General features: G+C 42.6%; 1 protein-coding gene across 1 annotated transcript in view; it reads right to left on the bottom strand.

The window, feature by feature from the left end:
* The window catches only part of FBXO16 (F-box protein 16), a 36,644-nt gene that overhangs the window by 17,597 nt on the left and 331 nt on the right, over nt 1-18,716 (bottom strand). The window contains exons 2-3 of the mRNA XM_061990588.1: nt 12,276-12,412; nt 6,949-6,984 (exon numbers count right to left, since the gene is read on the bottom strand). Of these exons, the coding sequence (XP_061846572.1) occupies nt 6,949-6,984; nt 12,276-12,371 (132 nt within the window). The 5' untranslated portion in view covers nt 12,372-12,412. The remainder of the gene's footprint in view (nt 1-6,948; nt 6,985-12,275; nt 12,413-18,716) is intronic.

The raw sequence follows: 18,716 nt of genomic DNA, 5'->3' as shown, positions 1-18,716 counted from the left end.
CTGAGACTTGGCTTCATTCATGGAAAGGATAAGACTCAGATGTGTGTTTACAGGATCAGGTCCCAAATTACAATGAGTTCAGGGCTGATTCCTCATCTATCCTGACACAGTAGCCACCACTACTGCAATATTTGAGCACCTCACAATTGTTGAAGTATTTATTCTCACAAAATAGGGAAATATTTGCTCGCTAGAGAAGTAAAGCAAAGAAAAACTAAGTCAGCTGCCTATGTCTCACAAGGAAATCTGCCACACAAACCCGGCAGCGCAGAAACAAAGATTTTTCTCAGCCTTTCTATGCTTATAAAAGGTATCAAAGAGGAGGATTAAAACAGTTGTGGGAAGAAATGAGCATTTAAGTAACCACACAAGCATGTATCACTTTGCTACTGATGGCAACAACAGGGCTGCATTGAGCAGAGTGGGCAGAGCTGTGTAAACAGGGTGGGAACAACGGTGGCAGTAGCTAGTGTTTATGCTGTGTTGATAGCAGAGGATGGAAAGGGCTCTGTCAGCAGGAATCTCCTGGGAGGAGACTGACCTCATCGCCACAATCTGTGCAATCTGTCTCAAAACCTGCAAGAGCAGTCCTGGCTGCTGGAGGGAGCAGTGTCAGAGGACCACGGTGGCTGTGGTTCCAGGCAGGATCAGCAGGAATCCCCAGTGGGAACTGCACAATAGCCGTAGTTAAAGGCGGCTTTCCAGAGGCAAAACGTGGTTTCAGACAAGTCCCACTTCATCCTGCTTCTTAGCACAAGAACAGCCTATGACCCAAACTCACCTGCTTTTCAAAGGGAAAACAGATCTCTTTGGGGAATTCCTCTGTTTGGGGAATGCTGCTTTTCCTGTTTCTTTCTCACACCTTGGCCATCCCCAAAGCATGGACCCTGCTTTCACAGGGCTGTTTCCTGAAGCCAGCTTTCCACAGCTGACAGCTTGCTCTCCACAGGTCAAATCACAGCACATTAACTTCTGCATTTAACCTCAGGAGCATTTGAGGGTCTTAATTAAATGTGACTTAAAAAAAAAAAAAAAAAGAGAAAAAATACACAGTTCTTCCAGGTTTTTTTATTATTATGATTGTGGGTAAATGGTTTAATGTCCACTGTCCCTTTCTTTCTCTCTCAGAACAAAACAGCCTAGAAATTAAGATTTTTTTTTTTTTAAGCTTCCCCCTCCAAAATCTCTGGTGAGGTGGAAGAGTGGCAGAATAATAGTTTAAACTTACTGTGCAGTTGAGAGGTAATTGAAAAGTAATCTCTTTCTAGATAATTTTAAATAAACCCTTGCTCCTTTCTGTATTTTTACTTCGATGTATTTAATTCCAGTACTAGAGAACAAACTCCAAGAAGTAAATAGCTCTTCTCCTTGCAAACATCTCTGCCAGACCTTCAAGAAGGTCAACATGAAAAAAAGATGGAATTAGCATTCCTGAGATCTCAGAGAGATGAAAAGCCATGTAAAAAAAGGCTCCCAAATGTCCATGTCTTTTTAGACAGAGACAGTGAATTCAGGAATATACCCTTTGCCTCCCATTCCTGTTTTGCGTGTAACTTTGACTTCTAATGATGTTTAACAGAACACTAAGGAAAAACTGAAGCAAAACCTTTGTATTTGGGGTTTAGAAACATATTTCCTGAGAATAAAATTAGAAAGAGACAGACAGAGAAGGTTTTGCCTGTCCCTTTCTCATCCTCAGCTCAATATAAAAGGCTTTCTGTGTCACATGGTGAAGGGGGAAAGCCTCTGCTGCACACACTCCCCATTCATGATCACAGCTACATCCTCCTCATTAAAACAATCCACAATCACCAATTTGCAAAGATCAATTTCCCCCATAGAAGTTCCAGAGACAAGGGGTAACTGGCTTACTCTCTTCCACACCAACAGATTAAGTGAACTAATCAAAGCAAATCTAGCTTCTCTTTCCAGCAGACAGAGTATTTGCTGCTATTTAACTCTTCCTGTTCTGCCACAGATTTTGCAACAGAGCAATTCCTTGCAGCATCCTCAGCCCGTGCTCGCACTGCAAAGGAAACTCCATTTAAATCAGCCCCATAAGGTCAGGAGCATGGGAACACACAGCTTCTTATCCACCACATTCAGCAGCAGCCAAGTAGTTAAGCAGGCATAATTTGTGTATTTTCCAGTATTAACAAGCATGTCCCCATCCCACATTTGGCTCCCTTTCTCCACAGTTCCTCCCCTTGCATGTGATTACAGCAACCCAACCAGTTGGACCGGATTCCCCTTTTCAAGGTGCTGCACCTTCTCTCTCTGCAGCTAGGAATACTTTTTCCCTTTTTCTGTGCCTTTCCTGGAGCAGAACAATGCCTCCCCAGGGACTGTATGACATAAGGCTATGCTGGCAATGCAGAGTGCTCAGTCTCTGCTTCTGCGATCAGTTTACAATTAATCCATGAGTGCACACAGACAAATAACACAGTCTGACACTACGGGGAGAGCCCAGGACCTCAGTGCCAAAGTACAGGGGCTCTGCTGCTTAATCTAAAGAGGCCCCACTCTGCTGTAGGAGACAGGTTGTTTTGCTGACTTGAACTAACCACCAAAATGGGACATAATTCTGATCTCCAACCCAGCATATTGACAATAAGTTCACAGGGCTACAATCACACTCAGGCATCCCTGTGCTCTGCAAAGGTAGGAATGAATTCTCCAGTCAATGGGGCTGTTTTGCAGAATGACTTGCAAGCAGATGCAGGTGAGTCACCTGGGGAGAAGCAATTTTCCCCTCCCTCCCCAGCCATCTTCTCCCAGTCTTGATAAAGGGATTTGTTGGAGACCTGGGACCCAGGTAGGAAGAGAAGGGATAAAGCAGACAGGCACCTCGTATCCGTAAAACACGTTAATCCACCCAACCAAATCCTAAACATCTCTGCTGCCAAGCAGCCGTGTGTCAACAATTAGCAAGTAGCCCCTGGGTTCTGTTCCTTTTTGCTTTCATCGCTGTAGTTAAACAACAAAACTTGAATTTTCATACAAGGAGACTCCTGGGGAGATTGTTGAACAAGGCAAGCTGGCAGCCTGGTGACAAGAAGCACCTCTTCAGCAGGAATCATTGCTCCTGCACCTTGACACCTAGCATAAGGCCAGTTCCTGGGTAAAGAGGTGTCTACAGGTGGGAGGCTGCCATGACTAGGGATGCCCGAATACCAGCATCCGCTGTTTTAGGGTATCTTGTAAAGAGTGACAGTTTTCTGCAAGTCTTGCATCATATCTGTCGTGCTATGAGAGACAAGAGGTAGATAATGAATATGTCCATGCTATTGAGGTGGCTGGATCCAAACTGTGTATTTGGCATGGTTCTTGGCCCAGGCTTATGTCTAAATTGTGTCTGAACAGTGTCCAGAAGAGTGCTACCAGACCAGGCCAAAATCTTGCCAGGGAGCGTGCTAACAATTTCATAGCATCGATGAGCAAGTTCCAGTACCTGGGAACACTCAGATGTGCTGTATAAATTACTAGCTGAAGATGTAGCCCACAGGGTGAGCTGAATCACTGTCTGGGTTTCCCTGACTTGTCTACATCTCATTTGCCTATAATGGAAGCTGAGATGCTCAGATCACCTGGAGACATTGAAGCTTAGGTGGCTTAATCTACAAGTTCAACTCCAGCTTCATTGTCAACTTATTAACCTGGGTGTCAGCATGATAGCACTGAGCATTAAGGTAGAACAACATGTTTTATGTTTTTTAAATTAATGGGAGGAACGTTTGGCTTGCAGAACACAGCAGAAAGGGAGGCTGAGAGGCAGCACGTCAAGGCATCTGCCCTGGGCGCAATACAGAATAAAAACAACTAGAATAAAGCAGAAAAAAAATAACAGAGAGATGTTAACTCTTTCACAGTTCAGCCACCAAAAGGGTTTCAACTGAAAGACAGCACTACAATTTCTCTTCTCTATATATCCAAATGGTATTTGGGTAAAGGAATTGGCATGAAGGAAATTCAATGCAAATGCCTCCAGCAGGATCGAATACCCATGCATGTGAACAGCACATAATACAGGCAGCACTACATACTACCACTGCTTCCATTCTGTGCAGCAAGAATACTTTGTGGAGCTAAGCACAATCTGAGACAGCAAAAAAGTTGCAGAGGGTCTCATCGTGTGTCTTGGATACTGTAGGTGACAGCACAGCCAGTCCCATCTCCTTTGGGGCTTCCCAGCAGCACAGAAATAGAAATGAAATCCCTTCAGGTCACCTAGTTCATTGTTTCTCAACCACAACAGCCTGGGAGACATCAAAGATGTTCTGTGGAACAACTGGAAGAAAAATAAATACATGAAAATGCACAGAGTCCCTGGATGCATGTAAATAAAATCAGGAAGGGTAAATTAAATGATGATCATCCAAAGGTTCACCTATAATCTTTATTTGGCTGTAAGGGAAAACCACTGTGGCAATACCGCACAAGGCAACCTGTTCTGCTTTCCCAGAAGGTTGGAAAAGTGTAAAAAGGTTAAGAAACAGAGCTAGTTCACCTCCTGCCGCAAGGCAGGATCCACTCTACCTAAACCATTCCTGACAAGTGTTTGTCTAACCTGTTCTCAAAAGGCTCCAGCGATGAAGATTCCACCCCTAACCCCCAGGCGAGCTATTCCAGCAGTGAATTACCTGTAGCATTGGATTTTACTGGTGTCTAAATTGTGTCCATGTCATTGCAGTTCAAGCCCATGATTTCTTGTCCTATCCAATGTGAACACAGAGATCACATCATTCCCTTCCTCTTCTCAGCTATCTGTTGTGTGCCTTCAGAAAGATGTTATCATGTCTTTTCTCCATCTTCCCTTCATCTTTTCTTCCTTTTCTTCCATCATCCCTTCCCAACAAAGCAATTGTTTTCAAATTTTCTTTCTCACATATTACTTGTTCTCAGAAGTATCCCAAATTGGTTCTCAGCTTTCTCAAAATGCAAGGACCAGAACTGGGGATGGCTCTGCTTTTCAGACAGCCCTTTGGGATACTTCGTTTTATTAGAAGACACTTTCAATTTGTACTCAGTTTATGATCCATCAGAATTCCCTGCAAGTTTGCTACATACTTGTGGCTTCTCAGATCTGAAAGTTTTTGTAAATGTCATTCTGACATGCCTCTTTTCACTCATCCTTATCAAACTGCAGATCATTTCATATTGATTCCTATTCTCCAAACACCAGGAAATCGCTCCAAGCCTGGTACCATCTGCAGATAAGTATGTACTTTCCATTTCAGCATGAAGATATTACTGAAAACACTCAACAGGTGTGGACTTGAGACAGATTTCAGCCTTCCAGTTTCATAATAAAGCACTTACGACTACACTGAATATGGAGTCTCAGTAGTTTCATCTAGTTTATAATTCCTGAGAGCATTTTGAGAGGGTCATGTGAATCAATGTAAGAAGTCTTGCCCAGAGCACTGTAATTTTTTTGCCATGGTTTCTCCCAAACTCAGAGTGCTCTAGGCGTTGCATACCAGATATTATAATGCTACAGGCTCTAAAGTGAGTTAAGAGCAGCTTTTGTGCTTTCTGTACCCTTTTCATTGATATGACGGGTAAACAAGTGCAAGGAGAATTAGCTCTGAAGGAGTGAAATGAGCGCTTTGATCTAATGTCACATGAAGGGTCATAAATTTAATCTTTCAGAAGATGATTTTGCACTTTTATGTATCTTTGAGGAAGGTTGCCTCCAGATCTTGACTCTTTCAGTGAGGGTTCTAATGAAAACATTTCTGCCCTTCAGACATCCAACAATTTTCAAGAGACTGGTTTTAGATCTGTCATCTACTTAGCATTACAGCAAATCTTGTGCCATCATGTGCTCTGCCATCAGCTTCCTGGGTAGGTCAGTTAGAGTCATTCCTTTCAAGCAGCCAGCTATGACTGGTGAGGCCCCAGCTCGAGTGCTGTGTTCAGTGTTGGGCCTCTCACTGCCAGAGGGACATTGAGGGGCTGGAGCATGTCCAGAGCCAGGCAGTGGAGCTGGGGAAGGGGCTGAAGCACAAGTATGCTGGGGAGGGGCTGAGGGCCCTGGGGGTGTTCAGCCTGGAGAACAGGAGCCTGAGGGGAGACCCTCTTCCTCTCAGCAACTCCCTGACAAGAGGTTGTGGCTGGTGGGTGGGGTTGGTCTCTGCTCCTGAGGTGAATTGACAGGACAAGAGGAAACAGCCTAAAGTTGCCCCAAGAGAGGTTTAGATTGGTGCTGAGGAAGAACTCTTTCCCTGAAACGGGTTGGATTCAAGGATCTTCAAGGTCTTTTTCAACCAGAATGATTCTGTGATTCCATGACTCTCTTCTTAGGCTATGGAAAGAAACAGCTGATCTTGCATCCTACATTAAGTGAGATGACTTACCCTCTGGAAGTACTGCTTTCTCTTTGTTGACTCTACAAGAAGCCTGTGATGACCAGACCAGCCAGGCTTAAATATTATGTTTCAAACATACACACCCAGAGAGAGAAACCCTATCCAAATGCCTAACTAGCAATCACTGGGTTAAGGCACACAAATCCCATCTCACGTCTCTCTGTACCTCAGTTTTACGTCTGCAAAACAAGGTGATAGCACTTTCCAGTCTCATACTGGAGCTGTGAAGATAATGACAGTAAGAAATGGTGGTGTGCTCAAGGAACGCAGTATTGGGAGCCATATGTGTGCACTTGATAGATAATGTAATTTGTTCCGGGTTTCAAAGACTTACCAGCAGACAACAGCAATACCTAAAATACTTTTCCCAGGGTTTCTTACCCCATTTCAGATCATTCTGATGAGGGAATATGATTTCCCAGGTTCAGAGCTTACAGAATATGGGCACTAAGAGAATTTACATCTTTACCTTCAACCCCTTTTTCAAAATGGGACAGGTTTTATATTCCCATTACTGTAATCTCTTGATCAGTTCAGAAACCTAGCTGTATTCAAATATATAAAGAGAAAAGTTTACCCATTTTCCAAGCAGGGCTCTTCTTTCTTCAAATACCTATAAAACATACACATAGAAATAAATTTGAATATGTAAAGGGGATTAAATATGTCCTAAGAAAAATACAGCTAGAAAAAACAATCGACAAAATATAAATAGAATCATTGAAGAGTTTGGAAGAAACCTGTGGAGATCCTTTAGTTCAAGCTCCTTGCTAGGGTAAACTGAAGCTCACATCCTGATGGGTTTTGAATATCTTTGTGGATGGAAACTCCACAGTCTCTGTGGCAATTTGTTAGAGTGTGTGAACATGGCCACAATTAGGACATTCTCCCTTATTTTTAAATGGAATTTCCTGTATTTCAGTTTGTGGCTATCACCTGTCTTTTCACTAGGTGCCACCAAGAGAGAATTGAGAGAATCAGGGAATTGTTTAGGTTGGAAAAGATTTTTAAGATCCTCAAGTCCAACTGTTAACCCAGCACTGCCATGGCCACCACTAAACCATGTCCTTAAGTGCCACGTTGATAACACTGACATACACATTGACAAAGTCCCCCATGAGCCTCTCTTCTCTAGGCTGAACAACCTCAGATCTCTCAACCTCTCCCTATAATATAATTCTCCAATTCCTTAATCATTTAGTGTCCTTGTGCTGGTTTTATTCTCCTACACAGATCCCTGAAGAGGTCAAAGTCTGCTCTCTTGGAAGTCCAGGACTGTGATCCTGCTATTTGTCTTGCTCTTTCCTCTCAGTATCCTGAACTCCATCACCTTCTGGGAACTGGCACCAACATTGTCTCTGACCTCACATTCCCAACGATTCCTCCTTTATGAAGTCCACCAGAGCATCCTTCCGTGTTGGTTCCTTGGTGACCTGTGTCAGGAAGTTATCATCAATGCACTCCTGAAATCTGGATTGCATATGCCCTGATAGATTGCCTTTCCAGCAGGTATCAGGGTGCTTAAAGTTCCCCATGAAGACCAAGGCCTGCAAACATGAGGCTACTTCCAGTTGTCTGAGGAAGGCCTCATCTACTTCTTCCTTTACTTCTTCAGCTCTACAGGCTGGATCCTGTGGAAGGTTCCTTTCACTGAAAAAGACTCCCTAAATTTCAAGAGCTTTGTGTGCACACCTGTAAAGGATAACTCTGCAGACTGGCTGCAATGTGCTATCACTCAGCTCCTCTCTTTGCAGCTGCTGCACACACGATGTGCCAAGATAATACTCTGCTCTCTTGAGTGTACAGAAGCTGGGCTTCCCATCTCTTTGTTTGAGAAATTTCAGTTCTCCTGAGTTGGAAACATTGGGTGCCTGGAGTCTCCTGGAATGGAGACAACATGGGTAATTATCACACAGCCCACATGATGGCTGTAATCTTAACACAGGAAGACCATTGGGAGTAAGATAGTAAGACCAGTTTTTGTTCCCTGGCTACTTTACAGGGACAACTAACAAGAACGATGATCAGTATCAAAATACAGCAGGGGATTTATAATGTTGAGCTTTCTCAATAGAGAGCTAGACCTAGCATGAATTCACTAGCATGTGGCTCCCCACGACCAGAAAACTGCCTTCTCTACTCAGGACTGTGACCTGGGAAGTAAGGAAATGCTGTAGAAAATTTTTCCAGAAGACAGATCAAAGAGGAAAAAGCCCAGCTCATAACTGCACATAAAACTAGCTATTAACCACAACTAGGAAAACATGCTTCATTATTATAAACTCCAAACATGTTATTGCTATGACAGCCTGCAAAGAAAGTTCCTGCAGAGAAAGACATTCTCAGTGCTGATGTCTGGTACAGCAGTTGACAGCATTAGTTCTGTCTTTCTCAGCAGGAGTGTCTCTTGTGAGGAGTGGAGAACAACATTGCTTTTATTTGTATGTTGACAGTTATTATTTGCGTGTGGGACACTTGGCAAAGTAAAAACAAAAACCTGACAAGCTGAACTTGGATTTGCCACAAGCAAGTGATGAATAGTCAAAGCTCTAAGTTTTGGGTTGGATAATTCAAGTGAAGCAGGGAGCTATTTATATAACTGAAAGTGATGTTAATGGTCTTTGATCAAAGAAACACACATACTTGCTTTCGGCAATCTTGGAGATACATCTGAGCCAGAAAGTTCTGCCTACTCCTGGCGCTTGGAAGCATTAATTACCAACAGAATGGTCCAAAATTGGTATAATCATCCACTGCCTTAATCAAGCCCATGTTTACTGTCCTCTCCTCCAAGGCCTTGGAGTTATACCTACAGCGTGCCTAAGCTGGCTGGCTTTGGACATAGCCTGAGGTGTAGGCTGCTCCTGAAATCTACCATCTCACATCCATGTCTTCAGGTGGTTTTAAATGAGCTCAGCTTCAAGGCTGTCTGGCAAAGTTGTGGATGTCTCATCCCTAGAAGTGTTCAGGCCTAGGTTGGATGGGACTTGGAGCAACCTAGCCTAGTGGAAGGTGTGATTTGCCCATGGCAGAGGGCTTGGAACTAGACAATCTTTAAGGTCCCTTCCTACCCAAAAACCATTCCATGAATCTATGATTCATTGATAATCTCTCCACTCTGCTGCAAATGCCACTTGAGGGCTCTCTCCCTCACACCTGAGTTACTATCCATCAGAAGGCAAATTATTTCCTGACTCCCAGTTCTTCCTTAAAGGCAACACAGCCCTGCACACAACACAGAGATTTTGCTTCAGGCAAGCTGGCTGCCCCATCTCCTACCTTTACTTCATCCGGAACTGTAGCACAACCTCAGCACACCTAAGACTACACCTCTACATAGCTGAACATGAATGCCGCATAATTTGAGGTTTCTTGATTCTGGCTTCTTGACTTTGGTCTCCCCTGATGGTGATCCTAGCTTTAAAACAATCACAACTGCCTGTGTCTCAGCAGCAACATCCTGAATAGTCTTTTCTGTTGTAATAGCTGCTGTGAGAGCAGAAAACCATAGATGGAGGCAGCAGGACTTGGAATGTACAATGGGCAAGAGAAAACTGGGTCCTACCAACAATGCAGACAAATGTACTCCTGAGTGCGTTTGAATATTCAGGGAAATCTTGGGAAAGATGGAGTATTCCTAGGATTACCCAAAATTAGACAGGTGGCAAATCTGTGCCTCTAGCAGTTCTTGGGTCTTTTCCTAACAATTGTTTAGATGGAGCTTAAATGCTTCTGCCTTGGATAAGTTCTGAATTGCTTCCAACTCCTATCATTCTATGATTCTATCAACAAGTATATTTCTTACACATCTCTCTATGGTTTCATTGCTTTTCACATTCCTTCCACCTATAAATTCTGTTCTCCCTTCATGCTTTCTCTTAAGTGCAGAAATGAACAGAGATATGATTGTATAAAAATGCTGCCTTCTCACTCACTAGCTGCTTATACCTATGAATTGGATTATCTCCTCATTTTAGCTGCCACCAATATTTTTGTGGCAACTATTTTTTCCCTGCTAACACTGCAGAGCAGTACAGTGATATACAAAAAGGAGCTTCAGGCAGCTCAGTGCTTTAAATCCTTGATCAGAAATAAGTAAAAACAGTTTTTATCATGGCTTCCATCACTGTGCATATGTCTGGGAGCCTATAGTATGTTCTTTCAAGTGTTAGAGTATACAAGAATCCAAAATAAGCTCCTAAATTTTGCTGCAGCCCAATGCAACATCAGACTGCCTAAGGAGAAGAAGAATAAGAAGGTAGGAAAAAGCAGTTTTATGCACATCACTTTATTGCACAGTGATGTGCATCTGTGAAAATATGTTTTAAAAAGTGTAAGAAACAGGCACTAAAATGATTCAAAGGCTGGAGAATATGCCAGATTGAAAGGACATCAAAGAGCTTAATCTGTTTAGTTTATCAAAAAAGTTCAAGTGTTGGCTTGAAGTAGAGTCCTTCCACAAGGAAAAAGTACTGATTACAGAAGAGTTTAATAAGCTAGCAAAGGTAGATTTAAATGATGGAAGCTAATGCTGGAGGTATTCAGACAGGAGACAAGGTTTCATCTTTTAATGTTACAGGGGCTTAATCATGAGAACATTATTTGAGAAGTGACGACATTTTAATTTCTTGATAAACCCAAAGGCAATCTGGATACCTTCGTGGAAGACATATTTTAGACAAATTCTAGTTACTGAACTCAAGGCTGGAAGAACTGTGTGAAACAGGAGGGCCCAAGAAATCCAGGAAGCCAGATTACATGACGTAATGCCCCACTCTGGATTAAATTCTGTGAATCATCAACAGAAATCTAAAGTGGATTCTGAGGAAGAAATATGCTCCTGTGATATATAAGCCAAACCTGCCTCAGTTATGTTAGCAGATCCCAGATATAGTATACAGAGTAGGAGGTTAGGAAATGCACCTTGTTATTTATAAACTGAGTGCATAACTTCAGTTTCCAAAAAATCAAGCTAGTCTCATCACTAGCAGGGAAGCCACAGCATGGGTACTCAGGCCTCTCCTGCAAGGTGAGATGGAGTACATCAGCCACTTACAATCTTACATTGACACTCAGTTTGGGGTTAAATTGAAGTCTTCTGGTGCAGAAAAAAAGGGAAAGATTTGACAACTTTCACTATGAAATAAAAAAACATTTTTTGTTTAAAGACAACTGATTTGGCAAAATATCAATACTTGAACTAGATACTTGTATGCTTTAAACATTGTGCATTACAATCATAGAATCATAGAATGGTAGGAGTTGGAAGGGACCTTTAGAGATCATCTAGTCCAAGACTAAAGGAGGTTCCCCTTCATCAGGTTGTACAGGAACACGTCCAGCCAGGTTTTGAAAACCTCCTGAGAAAGAGACTCCACACCCTCCCTGGGCAGCCTGTGCCGGGGCTCCCTCACACTCACAGTAAAATAGTTTTTCCTTATGTTTAAATGCAACTTTTTGTGTTACAGTTTCTTCCCATTACCCCTTGTCCTGACACTAGATACAACAGGAAAAGTTATGCCCCAACCTCCTGACAACCACCATTTAGATCAGCCCCAGGTCCCGCAGCCTTCCTTCATAGGGAAGACTAGGACCTTCAGTTTTATTGAGGTTTTTATATATGTATACATAATAAAGCCTGTATATGTGTTTGACATTTCATACTTCTAACAATAACTATTAATGATCTACACAGGCAAAGAGGTAAGTTAATTTTTTCTGTGACATTAAAATTTGTGAAGTGAGCCGGAGAATTTGCCTTGGGATTTGACAATAATCAAAACTTGATCAGATAAGATCCTGAGCAAACATTCTAGTTGACAGTGTCTTGAGGGGCTTGATTGTCCCACCCAACCTCAACCATTCTGTGATTCTATGAATTTGACCCATTTACTGAGAACTTGCCTTGTCATTCAGGAGTTGATGGTTCAGTGGAGTCCATGTGCTCATCCTGGTCTGTAGCTTGGGGCCATCCATGTTTCTGGGAGGTGCAAATGCCATAGATATGGGAGATGGGGGTCCTCTGATGTCAGCACCAATGACTACAGCAACTGAACAAACACCAGTATTATCTCTGTGCTACTCCATTACAGTGTGTTAGTGGAAAAGCAAACCATTTTAAGTAAGAATTCAAAGATTTTATAGCATAGCAATGATACAAGTAAAGTTATTTGAAAGTCAGTTAGGGCATAGCCTTTTATTTTATGCACCCACAGTAACCATGACAGTAAGGGCCAGGTTTCCTGATGGAACCTCTGTGCACTAATGTCATATAAATAATTAATAATGAAGCAGGCCTTTCCATATTGTTGAGTATGCCATTGATTTTCACTGCATGAATGATCACAATGGGGTATTTGCAGTGAGCTAGGAAATATACAAAATTTCTCTTTCCAGTTGTTGGGTCTGAGAATTGCAGATAAGTTGTGCATCTATTTAAGTGACACTAGACAGGTTTTTACTAATTTTGATAGGGATATAATGCCAAGTTTCAAAGGCCCAATTTGTTTCTGTAACACTTAACTGAAAGAATGAGATCTAGAATGTGATCCTACAAGACGCATGCCCACAAGAAAGCAAGAGAGGGACTCTTTACAAGGGCATGTAGTGATAGGACAAGTGGAAATTACTTCAAACTGAAATAAGAGATTTGGATGAGACATTAGGAAGTTCTACCTGTGAGAGTGGTGAGGCCCTGACACAGGTTGCCCAGAGAGGCTGTGGCTGTCCCATCCCTGTCAGTGTTCAAGGTTAGGTTGGAGGGGGCTTGGAGCAGCCTGGTATGGTAAAATGTGTTCCTGTCCATGGCAGGAAGTTTCGAACAAGATGATCTTTAAGGCACTTTCCAACCCAAACCATTCTGAGATTCTATAATTGGTTCAGAATTGACTGAAATCTCTGAGGGTCCTGTCTTCAGAGAGATTGGTTTTGATGGTTTGGACTTACTGTGCTGCTCTTTTAAACAAAAATTACTACATGAAGTAAATCAGATATTTATCAAAGTTTTCCCTTCCCTTTTTTGACAACAAGTAACTGGACTTTATTCAGACAACACCATTTCTTCATAAATTCTTGCCCAAACATAGGAAAAGCTTTTTTTTGCCTTCATAGTCTATATTGCAGCTGAGTTCAGCGGGATTCATTGCTCACCTCAGGCATCTAATTTGCAGAAAAGAGGCTTAAACTGCAGCAGCCTGAAAACCAAGTCATTTCTTTGTCACATTAAAAAGCATCTCAGTTCCCTACATGAAGATATTAGGCAATTTTTCTGTAAACACTTCAGACTGCCTTAAAGCTTCACAGTGGCAAGGTGAATAATGAGACTTTTAGGATGAAGGAAAAGGTAACTATACTATACTAAGTAATTCCAATATTATGTTGACAGCCTACCCTGAACCCAAGCACTTCAAAACCACCCAGCCAATGGACCTTTCCAGCTAATATAACTTGGGCTCACGAGACACATCTTCATGAAAGCCCAGTCCCCCATTTCTTACCCAGATAAAATTCCTGTCTATATAAATGGAAGATTCAAAACCTGCTGAAGGATCTGTATGAGCACAGCACCTTTTTGTTTAGTATTTCCTCCCTTTCTCTCCTCAGTTATTATGGAATCAAAGAAGTATAAGGAAAATATATGGTGATGTAATATGGTCTGTGGTTAGGAAATAAGTTCATTACAAGAATTGGAATTCATATTCTTTTCGGGTTTTTCTTTGGTTTGGTTTGGTTTGTTTTTTTCCAGAGATCCTTAAATAACTTCTTGGCTGCACAATGCAATTTTAACTTTTCACATAGAAGCCTTTGAGAGCTAAAGGACTTACAAAGGTTTCAAAGCCTCGCATTCCCTAGCTGGCTAAAGCTGGAGGTTTCTTGTGCAACCAAGGACATTCATTTAGGATATGCATTATGATGGGATCACTTACTGGGTTGTTTTTGTTTTGTTTTTCTACAAGGCCCCTGCCCTTTTCAATGCCCACAAATACAACATTACAAACTAGAGAAACAATTCCACTGCCAAAAAAACAGGTTCAGGCAACTATGTCCTGTTTTTCAGGGACAGCCTTCTACATTAGTCAGAAAACCATCAGTTGTCACTGCAGCATACTCCCAACCCTGGATTCATGTTCCAGTTTCCCTGAGCAGACAGGCTTTCTTCGAGCTGGAGCTGCTGCATTCACAAAACACCTCCATGAACTGGTGCACTAGCAGCTTATAGCCCAAATGGGGCAGTTGTGCCTCTGGACCCTCTTGTACCATGCCATAAAACTAAATTGCACCAAGCACAATGTGTAAAAAGGGCTGCTAAGGCAGGTACCATCCCTGCCTCACTACTCCTTTGCTAGCACAGTCACACAACCACCGTCTGCTTCACTTCTCACCTCCCATACTAACCCTAAAAATCACTATGAGGAGTGTGTTTACAGGTTAAATTCTTTGGTGAAGTCAAGACGGTGCAGTGTTACTTTAGAGCCGGAGCTTTACTGGGGTTCTTGAAGGGCATGCTGTACATGCTGGGACTAAATGCTCTTACTTATTAGATGGCCTTGAATTTCATAGACTACATCAGAGGAGTCAACAGCATTAGAAAATCTAGAAGCACCTGACGTGTAACATGCAGTCGGCCTAAAAACTGAACTGCAACATCTTTATAGGACTTGTAAAAACAGACTTGGTTTACCAGCTACAATTTAACTGCCTGTTTTGTCTAGAAAAGAGAAGACTGAGAGGGGAACTCATTAACACCTGTAAGGACCTAAAGGGTGAATTGCCAAGAGTATAGGGCAATGCTTTTTTCTGTAGTGTCAGGCGACAGGCCAAGAGGTAATAGACATAAGCTGGAACACAAACAGTTCCACTTAAACACAAGCAAAAACTTCTCCCCCACCTTTCAGGTGAGGGAGCCCTGGCCCAGGCTGCCCAGGGAGGGTGTGGAGTCTCCTTCTCAGGAGGTTTACAAACCCACCTGGATGTGTTCCTGTGCCCCCTGATGGAGGGGAACCTGCTTGAGCAGGGGCTTGGGCTGGATGAGCTCTGCAGGGCCCTGCCAACCTCCATCATTCTATTCCCCAAAGGAATATCTGTGCTTCTTGTCTTCATGATCAACTCCCTATCCCTGGCAGGATTAATAGCTAATCTGGCTTCTTCAAGAGCCTAGAGTAACTCTGATCAGAGTTAACCTATGACATGATACTGAGATGGCTGCAGCAACTTGCTCAGTATGCATTAAAAAGCAGCTGGTGTACTGTGTAGACCAGCAATTGTTAAGTTGTTTAGCCAGGGCCCCATTTTTCTTCTGCAACAGTCGTTATCTTTGGCCTGGCTGCCCAAAATAACATTCCAGAGATTGCTCCAGCTTGCTCTTCAAGTATCCTGAGATGAAATTCATCAAGCTCAGCTGATCTGAAAACATTCAGCCAGCAAGAGATGTGAGACAAGGCCAACAAGAAATCAAGCTTTAAAGATATCTAAGGAAAATGTTAGTTCACGTCTCAAAGAGGAAAAGGTATTGACACATCGTGCTAAAAAAATTATTTATTATCCTTCTTCTAAGAAAAATGAAAAGGCAAGTGGCAGGCATAGTAAATACCAGTGATTTCAAGCTTGTTGTGTTGTGTTTGATTAACTTCATACCAAGTTGTTCAGAGATCTCCAGCTGCTTCAAAGCAGTTACCTTACACAGTTTGCAGAGAGCAGGTGAGCCTGGCAGTGCACAAATGTTTAAAAAAGAGAAAAATTGCCCAAGTTAGTACAGCCAGGGAGTACCCAGGAATGGTTCCCAGATCAAATCACATGAGTAAGGATCCAAGAGATTTGTGCTTTTTGAGATGTATGAAGAAGATATACATCAGTGTCACAGGGCAGGAAAGATAAATGGCATTGTCTAACCACGAGACAATTCCAAGACAGATCGATATCCTGCTGAAGGCAATGGAAATACTTTCACTGATTTCAGTGAAAGCCCTCACTTTAAAAATATGTGATTGCATTTAAGAAAGATTAACAATGCATAATGATCATATCATAGTAACAAAAGGCATTGGAATCACTTCCTTTAGCTGGGTTAATCTCTGCTTAACCTTCTGGAATGGCATTCCAGAGGTTTGTGCAAACCATACTCAAAACAAAATCCTTCAGAAGCAGACCCACTTTATTAATGTTTTTGACCACATCTCTGTAGCAGCAAGCAGTAAGCCTTTGTGGTTCAACAGAGCCTGATGCAATCAGAGGTTTAAGGATGCACTGTGATGACAATGGCACAGTCAAGAAGTTCAGTTGCAGATAAACAGAATCCAACAGCATCAATCTCAAGCTCAATCAGGAAAGTAATTTTTATTAGAAATTATTGTATCGACAACAAACAGTGCAAAGATTGATGCTATGGAAGAAATGCTTTAAACAGCAGTAACAGAGAAACAATCTAAAATGCAGGACAAACTACAGGGGAAAAAAAAAAAGGAAAAATTCAAGAGGATAGCTTTGGGTGGGAAAGATAATGTGAAACAGATCCTCATACGTAGGAGGACACCTAGAAAGATGGCAAGAGGAGAAGGGCAGGAGGCAAAGTGCACATTTGCAACTATTTACAACAACCAGGCCAATACCACATTCCTCCTTTCCCTCTAAGATAGCCCTTAACTCACAGGCTGCAAAGCACTGATATCATCCAGCTTCCACGTTTGTCAGCTGCACTTTGCATAGGGATGCCCTGCCCTCAGCTAACACATCCACTCTGACTGCACGATATTGCCAGTGTTCCCCACCACCCCATCAATCTTCTCATAGTTGTTTCTTGTCCTGTAGAAGGCTCTCTGCCCCTGACACAGATGTTTGCCCAGCTGGCTTGGAGGATCTCTGTGATACCAATGTTACACCTTCAATAAACCCCAGACCATGGCATTGCCAAGGTACTGATAAACCCTGCAGCACCTTGTGTCATTGGTATTTCTGCCTCTCCCCGGTACCGTCATCCCTCTGCACCCTGCACTGCATGAGGCCAACACCCTTACCCCTGCTAAAGTGTGCTAGAAATATTGCTGTGCACAAGAACCCAAGGTCTCAGTACCTCTACAATCCCCTTTACCCCAAGCACTGAGTAACTAACTCTGTGTTTTTTCCTGGCTCATGATGCCCACCAAGGCATCAGCACCTCCATCCTAGAGGCTACACTTTCCCCACAGATCTCAAATCCCCTGAGCCTCTCCACACCCTTGCCCTCTATCAATGCCCTTGTTATGCTGCTTTAACTTCCATGCTCATTCTCTTCATAACCACAGCTCAAAACTGCATCGGAGGAGGTTCAGACTAGATGTTAGGAAACATTTCTTTACAGAGATGGTGGTCAAACACCGGAACAAGTTTTCTAGAGAGGTGGTTGATGGCCCAGGCTTGTCAGAGTCTAAGAGGCATTTGAACAATGCCTTTAATATGATTTGATTTTTGGTCAGTCCAGAAGTGGTCACACAGTGGGACTGGATGATCAGTGTAGATCCCTTCCAACTGGAACTACTCTATCCTATTCTCTTTATCTCACAACATCACTCAGCTGCAAAGGACCAGTACCTTCTTTATATATATACCTGACATCTCCAGTCAATTCAGCATTCTCACCATCTCACCTCTCTGCTAGTGTCAATACTCTACTGCTCGCCTCTGTGACCTTGTTACAGATGTTCTTCAGTACCTGCTCAGGGCCTAGAAGCACTGACTCTCACTTCTGCTCCACATTAGTCTCCTTGTGTCCTGCAGGACCAACCTCTTCTGAAGAGCTGTCACAGCACTGCATAGTCCCAATGACATTACACTCAGGACAACTGATTCCTACCACCATTTCTTCCCTAAATAAGGCATCAGCAAGGTCTCCTTTATCCCTAGAGAAAAAAAATTTTCCCTTTCTATGCCCAATCTCACTGGATTTATATTCTGTTATGCAGTTGGATGTTATGCATGATGCTCTTATCTCAAAGTCCATTGGAACTTCCCTAGTCCTGCAGCATATAGTTACACTATTCAGTGTCTCCATGTCCTATGATGCCCCAATAGCTTTCCCTGTCCCACTTTAAAAGTTGTTCAGTATTCATGTCCACAGATACCAGTGTTTTTTCCACTCATTTACCAATCTTTGCATGATGTCTTTACAACTTGTCCCTTGGAACATTTTCAAGTCCTCCTTACACACTTGGATCTAAAGGCACTTTTCCCTGGGGCCTTGGGGCCTCCAGTGATGGCAAACAGGGAGAGCCTAGGCCCTCTGTGCCTTAGTGTCCTCCACTGTAACATTTATACCTTATCCACTGGATGTATGGGAGACTCCCTTCCTCAAAGCACATTGGGGTCTTCCATCTT

The sequence above is a fragment of the Colius striatus genome, chromosome 2 (genome assembly GCF_028858725.1).
Source record: "Colius striatus isolate bColStr4 chromosome 2, bColStr4.1.hap1, whole genome shotgun sequence".
In the NCBI taxonomy this organism is placed as follows: Eukaryota; Metazoa; Chordata; class Aves; order Coliiformes; family Coliidae; genus Colius; species Colius striatus.
Note: the sequence above shows the minus strand (reverse complement) of the source record. Positions and strands in the feature narration are given on the sequence as shown.